Raw genomic sequence first — 8,004 nt, 5'->3', positions numbered from 1 at the left:
TTTTAGACCAATATGCAATTATTTAAACACACACACACACACACACACATTACAATATACAGTAAGTTCTTTAGGCTGAGATATGTGTGTTTGTAAAGATATTAATGATTTAAGAGACTCACATAAGCAAAGGAGAAGAATCCATTATGGTTGTATATAGGAACAGACAGGATGGTTTTAATCTGAGATATGAAGACATGAAAGGCAGCAGCAGTGGTGAAGCCGCCTACCAGTGGGTCTGAGAGATACCTGACTAGAAAGCCCACCTTCATCAGCCCCATAGCCACCTGAGATTAAGTAAAACAAATGAGTAGCAGCACTGCACTGCTGATTGACAAAATATAAATCTGCATTTGTTCAACATGTAAGCAAATGAAATACTGCAATTACAAAATGTGTAACTTGTTTATTTTATCTTTATCACAGGTTTTAATTGTGAATGTTGTAATTTTACCTGGAATAATCCAACCAACACCGTCATGGTACAAGCCACCAGGATTCTCTGGGCCTCTCTTGCCTCTACATCAATCTCCGTTAACCTTTCATCTGTCACTGTCTCATTCACACCTGTGATGTTCACTGAACGCAGAAAGTGCTCGTCGGGAGCTAAGGTCAAAACTACAGAACCCACCATCAAACAGGTGACAGGGAATGGACCTAAATGAGAAATAGAGACAAATAAGAGAACGACAAGAAAGCGTTGCATTTTTATTCAATATTTAGACATTTTCTATATGCATAATATAATTGCACGGATTACTATATTTGTATACAAGACTGCACACTGCATAGAATACTGTATGCATATGAATAAACCCAAAGTAATATCATTTTCTTTTTCTTGAATCATTAATTGCATTTCTAACAATCAAGACATTTTCTACATAAAATTGGATTAAATGACAAAATAACCATATACAAGATAATAACTGCATGCCATTTTTACAGAATAAAACTTTTTTTCAAATTTTTACCGTTACATACTATATATTGCATACCGTTTCACATAAAATAGTAAGTAGTATGCATGCAGTAGACAGTACAGTAGAATCACAGACCTTTTTTAAAGCGTTGCTTATTTGAAACCACTAGAAATGTATTTATTAATAAAGCCATAGACCTACCCACAGAGATGTGTCTGGATGTGCCCAACACAAAGTATGTGAGAATTGGAAAAAACGCAGAGTAGAGTCCATAGACTGGTGCTACAGAGGCCAGCAATGCATACGCCACACCTGTACAACAAATTCAAACAATGACCTCAAAGTGGCATTATGCTGATATTAATCTATGGGGTTTTGTTCACAGATTGCATCTTACCTTGTAAACAGCATACTAGTCCTGTGGTGACCCCAGAAACGACATCACCGGGTAACCATTGCTTGACTGGGTATTTAGGGAGCCAATCCAAGATTGGCAGAAGCCCCTTTATCTTCTGAACAGCCCATTTATCAGTGCATCTGTAAAAATATTTTATATGAATGAATATGAAGATGAAAACACTAGATGATATGCCATATACTCACCCGCAGGTTCTGCTCAGCCGTTCTCGTAAACTCTGGATCTCTTGGGCTTGTCTCTCATGAACCTGGTCAAAAACCCGGTTTGAGTAGATACGTCGTGACACGTGGTAATCGTTTTCATGAAAAAACTCGTCCATCATCTTGCCTGATTGTTTGCCTGTAAAATCTGCTTGTGTGTTGTATCTTATCTGTTAGAAAAAAAAGAAAAGCAGATTGATTAGATTTCAGATTCATTTCGATTTGCTGTTGCCAATGAAAATGTAAGTACAAAATTGGGTTATACATAAATCAGTCTGATTATACAAACTGTTGTAGATTTTCTACCTGCTGTCACCGATTCATTTTCTTTCTCTCTTTTTCTAGGATGACTAATCCAGATAAGCGAACACTTAGAAGGTCTTGCCTCCCGTGTCAGAACAATCTGACCGAACAGACCAAAAGAGCCCTTCTCCCTTTCTCTGGCAGTACCTCCCTGTTCAATAGACCAGCTCTTCCAGGTCTACACTAAGATCACTGAACCCATTGACATCAGAAACCCTTCCAAAAGTTGGGAGGGGATCCAATCTCCCTCTCTGAATAAGGAGGTTTGTGTCTACCACTCTTTCCCTCACATTTGAGAACCATAAGTACGAACACAATGGAAAACCTTATCCTGAAACCACTTAGTCAGTTTCACTATAATATCAGACGCCATTGATGTTAAATGAAATCCTGCATTTATTCAAGTGTAATTGAATAAATTAATTTCTTGTCTGTCATAGTTTATACTAAAATACTCATTGATTATGAAGTCTTACCTGTTAGGTTTTGAGTTTGTTAGAGTGAAATGCAGGGTTCATCCATGGCAGATGTCCTCTTAAATGCACATATTGTCCATGTCTATGAAGTCGGCTCTCTTAATGGGGCCAGCATCCCTCTCTTTTGTATTTATAAGTAGCGTTGGGATGTGGGAGGTGTATCAGGGTTAAGCACCAACAGGAAGCATGAGGGAATTACATCAGAGGCCCACAGCATGCATCCTTGCCAAGGGCGACTGTCCCTCCCAATCTTGTTGGAAAGCATGTGTGTCTGTTTGATAGTATATGAGTGTGTTTGTGATAGAAAGGGAGTGCTTTGGCAACACAAAATGTATTTTGCCATGCCAATAAAGCTATTTGAATTGAATTGAAAGGGAGTGAGGGGGGTCTGTTGATCAGTGCAGGTGTGACTGAACACTCAAGAAAGAACGATATGATCTAGCCTTCTTAGTACAGAATGTTTAGATATGGCCAGATCTCTCCTCAGAACATGAGCCAGCTCTTGAATACAAAGTGTCTGACGATCTGTCAGTAAGCCAGAACTGAGTCAGGTTCATAATTTGTGACGTAATCGTGATTACTACCAAACTAATTTTGACGCATACCTTATTTTTTAAAATCTTGAAAGGTACTGTAACAGTGAGGCATTTACAATGGAAGTGATTGGGGCCAATCTTTGGAAGATTTAAAAGCAGAAATATGAAGTGTATAATTTTATAACAGCACTTATATTCATTATTCTGTTAAAACTTGTGTATTTGAACTAAAAAGTTGTTTAAATCATAATCTTTACAGTCATTTATTTATTTTTACATTGCATTGTCATGGTGACAAAGTTGTACAATTTGATATATTTTATATACTACACAGAATAGTGATTTGTTTGTTTGTTTTTTTCATGCATATTTTAATCATTTTAACATGCATATTCTTTGTGGATTCACTTCCTTTTAAGTGCCTCACTACAACCCAGATTTATGCCTTTTTAAACAAAAAGGAGGAAGTGTAAATTAATTTTGTGATAACCAACATTATGCCACAAATGCTGTCGAATGAGCTTAACTTATACTGAACCTGGAGTCCAACTAGGTCAACTGTCAGTCTGGGGTTTGTGTATTATATTACAGTATATTCTATTCTATTATATTAAAGGTTATACACACACACACACACATAAATAATAGATTAATATTATTATAAAAATATAATTCTACGATAAATAACAAGTGTACATTATCATCACCTATACCTATACAAATCTTAAAGCAGTTATTTTTTTCTTTATTTATTCTTGCATTAAGATTTGTTCTTATCTTTTCCATTAAACTGATTTATTGTCATCTACTGTACATCAGAGCTCTGCAAGAAACATTTAGTCAAGGTTATGTGATTTGAATGTTATATTTGGCATTATAACATGATAGTTCAAGGCCTGTTGTATCGGATGTCACCTGATTTTATCATTTTCGACTTGGAGGAAGTTTCTGAACTATAAAGATGACATTTTATCCTTACACGTCTCTCACACGAGTTACATGTTGATTATGCAGTTTCCTCTCATATACTGGCCAAGATCATCTTTAAGAAGAAAAACTCAAGAGGTGCACTCATAACTTATTTCATATATTATTGTTTAGAAAATGGACTTGAAAATTTTCCCTCTAGTGTTCATTTAATGTACTTTTGCTGTTTTTATCATGTTAGATGGCCATGAGTCAAGAACATATCTAAATATTTATAAATTAAGATGACTAAGCCAATATTTCAAAGTACAGTTTAAGAACTACACATTTTTACTTCTTAAAGTAGCTTTGTAAGACTGAACAAACATGCAGAACTAACAGATTCACTCCCACCTAAGCTGCATGAGTGAACTTTGACCAGAGATAGAAATGCTTCCACTCATTATTTTATCACCCACAGAACACTTCACCTCCCTTAGTTAACCTCACTCAGATGCTAAATTGTTTACAAGTGACTCCTTTTGCATACTTCGAGAAGAAATATCAGTATACAATTCTGCAAAGCTACATCCCCTTATCAAAAAGTAGTATACTTCAAGTTTATTTTATTAAGTATACTTAAGTAAAGTTCAAGTATATTTTTAAGTATACTCTATGTAGCAAGTATACAAATATCAGTGTACTAGTAGTATACTTGTAAGTGTACTATTTCAATACTCCTTGGGACTAAATTGGCCCACTTTCTAGTATATAAAAGTATACTTTTAAGTATAACAGTAAGTACACAACCAGTTTACAACAATATTTTTAGCTTGTACTGCAACTATACTAAAAGTGAACATATGAATACTGATAGTTTTCTAATTAAATACTTGTAGTAGCATTTTTAGTACACTTTGAAGTATAGTCTTAGTAAACTACTAGTTTAGTAGTTTTATACTGCAAGTATACTCGTAAGTTTTCTTTAAGTGAACTTTACATCATACTTTAAGTATACTACTATGTCCCTATTTAGGTATTCATTTGTATATATTTTGTTATATAAATATCTGAACATACAAAACACCAAAAGAAAGAACAGGGTATCTGCTTGTATACAAAAACATTTTATTCTAGCTTCAAGCATTCTTTTTTTTAAACACTTGAATGTGGGTAAGTTTCATAATACAAAAAAGAAAACATTTTGAACAAAAAGCTGAAAAAAAGACTGAATTGGATTCAGAACGATAATCAAAACGTAGATAGAGTCGATCAACACCCCAAAGCTTGACAGTCATTATTACCTCTTCATTGGTCGACATTACATCAACTTTACACAGTTTTGATGCTGTTTTATGTCTGATGATCGTGTTAGATTACATGTCGAAGCATCTGTTGTTTCGGTTTCTTCTTCACTTGTGTTTTTTTGGAAATTCTGTACAGAAAATGTCTAGTAGCGCCCCCTACAGTATAACAATGAAAACACGGATTCTAGGAACACAAGTATAGCTCAAATATATTTAGAATTTTTCTAATTAGGCTATAAATCAAGTATACTTAAATGTCATTTTAAGTATATTTCTGAGAAGTACATAAAGCCCATTTCTGAGAAGTACATAAAAAGTAGACTAAAAGTATACTTTCCTAGTTTTTAGTTTAAAAGAAGTATACTAATAGCACACTTGAATAAACTTCTTTTTCGTAAAGGTCGTTATGCCACAAGTGTGTTTCTTCCACACAAGCGGATTATTGAATCATTCACTCAATCGATTCGTTGAACAATACTAAATTGTGACTGAAACAAGTCTACAAATTTACTATATTTCGCATTGTATTTAAAAGTCATAAACATTTTTGTTACACATGACAACAGCAGATATCATATTTTATCACTCTGTTTTGACTGTTAGGTTTTAACAGTTTTTACTTTGACTTTTAATCCTTCTCTCTTGGTTGTGAACAATAATTTGATTCACATGGCGCACTGAAGGAACGAAATGTTGTGTTGGCTGATTCCTTCATTTCGTTTCAATAAAATGTTCCAGTTCGTTCTTCCACTGAACTGTTCATTCAGGTAAAATGATGTTTTATAAATTATATTTTTTACAACACATCTGAATGTTGTTTACTCGTGTTATAGTTAGTCGTTGAAGGCAGAAAAGCATCAGCTCAGTGAACGCATGTCATGAGAACGATTCCTTCACTTAAAAGATTTGCTCAAACCAAAACACCACAAGTAGGCTATCACTGATTTTCGATCTAGTTTTGTATATGCAGTGTAATTTGTAGTTATTATTAATTAAAAGAATCATATTAGGCGTAATGAAGTTTTAGTTTCATTGCCTTCTCACCGAAAGCTACTAAACATATTTTGAAGAGGGTTTTGAAATTTTCTTGATTGTGGCACTCGCAGTTTAAATTACATTGGCGTTATTTATTCTTCCACATAACTCGCGGTCTACACTGAGGTTTTAAGTTCACAAGTAGTAACTGTCCCCTCCCAGCTGGTGCATTTTACTCGATACTCAGGTTGTGTCTCAAAATCTATCGAGCTGCCTACCTAGACAGCATTGTGGGCATCATAGACGCGTTTCTAGTCCTCGTAGCTGCGGTAAAGCTCTGCTTGTAACGCGTTTACGATGCGCAGAATGTTGCATGCGCCCTTGTTACCCACAGTGCTGCCTAGGTAGGCAGCTCAGGAGGTTTTAGGCGCAGCCAGCGTCTCAGTTCCGCAATGTGTAGCGGTATCTGTCTCAGAATGTCAGCAGGATGTGTCATTACTGGCGTTATGGATCTAAAAAGCGAGCTGCTGAAGTCCATCTGGTACGCGTTCACGTCTCTGGATGTAGAGCAGAGCGGAAAAGTGTCCAAGTCGCAACTGAAGGTCAGACCACCTGTGTACCTTTGACTTGACTTGCGTTTCAGTGTGTTCTCTTTACCTCTAGATTAAATTGGGTATTTATTTTATATGTACAGTGTAATAATGTTTTCAACATTGGAGATCGGTAAATGTCATGTTTTATTATCAAGAGATTGATATTGTTGCAAAGAAAGGAACAAAAGTCCAAATAGTCATGCCATATCAAACCTTAACGCACACACATACACACACTTTACTTAGCTATCTAAATGGGGACATTCCATAGAGATATTTTGTTTTTATACTGAACTAGTTATAAAATAGTACTTACATAAACCTGATCCTAACAGAAACCAAATTCAGCATTTTTATAATAACAATTAACAAAACTTTATTTTTTTATAATGTTTCAGATTTAGCTTACTTTTGGTACTTATTTGTCACCAAAATATTGTTAGGTGGGTACGCATAAACCCTAATGCAATAATAAATGATCTCAGATCATCTAAAATCTTATTTCTTTGTGCTATTTGTTTTAGAGGATATTGAGGGGGCAATTTAATGGCATCACTGGTTGGTAAACTTGAAAATAAATACCTAAAGACAAGTCAGTCTGCAGACAGCTTTGACAGTCTTTCTCATGTTTAAACATGTCCCGGGTCGGCCCTTTGCTCAAAATTTAGGCATAAACAGACATGCGTCCAGACTTGTTAGATCGTACACAAAGCATTTTTGCAATTGCCTGCAAATTTCTGTGTGTAAAACTATTGTATATTATATTAATGTCATTCTACTGATTCTATGTCATATAATATCAGCGCAGTGTCCCATGATCATGTCAATAAATTGGCTTTTAAATGCTATTCATTTTTCACAGCTGAAGAGTGACTAAATGAAAGCAGGTCGGGGCTTTTCAAAGAGTTAACTCCACTTTTCTGGGCTGTTTTGGCAATTACTTCTACCCAACTGGTTTCTAGGTGATTTTTAGTGTATGTAGTACTGTATGAAGTCAGTTCCTAGCATAGTAACCACAAATTAATATTGAATTATGATTATTTTCTACAAACGTTTGACCAGAAAGTGTTTTTGACTTATTTTGAACAGTACATCTATCGTCGTATCATTTACAAACTTTTTTGTAAAACTATTTTGCTTTAAATATGTGCTTATGCTGTCTTCAAAATAAATGCCATTTGGACTGATATTTTGTTATTGAATGCAACATTTTTAGGTTTGCACATCCTTTTGGCGTCACGTTAGGATAACCGGTAGCTCAGTAATATCTAACACACTAGGCTGTAGTTACACTCGCTGTCTTACCTCTTGTGTGTGTGTGGTCTTGATTATCTGTCATTGCGGCTGCCACGATATAAAACATAACT

At 35.1% G+C, this 8,004-nt stretch overlaps 2 protein-coding genes across 3 annotated transcripts in view; one reads left to right on the top strand and one right to left on the bottom strand.

Annotated features, from left to right (window-relative positions):
• LOC107664887 (pendrin-like) overlaps positions 1–2,407 on the bottom strand; it is a 9,047-nt gene extending 6,640 nt beyond the window's left edge. Inside the window, exons 1-6 of the mRNA XM_016455574.1 lie at positions 2,321–2,407; positions 1,527–1,711; positions 1,321–1,460; positions 1,125–1,235; positions 455–657; positions 123–287 (exon numbers count right to left, since the gene is read on the bottom strand). Of these exons, the coding sequence (XP_016311060.1) occupies positions 123–287; positions 455–657; positions 1,125–1,235; positions 1,321–1,460; positions 1,527–1,663 (756 nt within the window). The 5' untranslated portion in view covers positions 1,664–1,711; positions 2,321–2,407. The remainder of the gene's footprint in view (positions 1–122; positions 288–454; positions 658–1,124; positions 1,236–1,320; positions 1,461–1,526; positions 1,712–2,320) is intronic.
• A 4,121-nt stretch (positions 2,408–6,528) lies between these two features.
• The window catches only part of LOC107664889 (differentially expressed in FDCP 6-like), a 10,687-nt gene continuing 9,211 nt past the window's right edge, over positions 6,529–8,004 (top strand). For both annotated transcript variants that reach the window (XM_016455577.1, XM_016455576.1), the window contains exon 1: positions 6,529–6,646. In XM_016455577.1, the coding sequence (XP_016311063.1) occupies positions 6,551–6,646 (96 nt within the window). In that variant the 5' untranslated portion in view covers positions 6,529–6,550. The remainder of the gene's footprint in view (positions 6,647–8,004) is intronic.

This window comes from Sinocyclocheilus anshuiensis, unplaced genomic scaffold, assembly GCF_001515605.1.
Source record: "Sinocyclocheilus anshuiensis isolate Anshui unplaced genomic scaffold, SAMN03320099.WGS_v1.1 scaffold299, whole genome shotgun sequence".
Taxonomy (NCBI): Eukaryota; Metazoa; Chordata; class Actinopteri; order Cypriniformes; family Cyprinidae; genus Sinocyclocheilus; species Sinocyclocheilus anshuiensis.
This window is presented reverse-complemented; position numbering and strand designations above follow the sequence as displayed.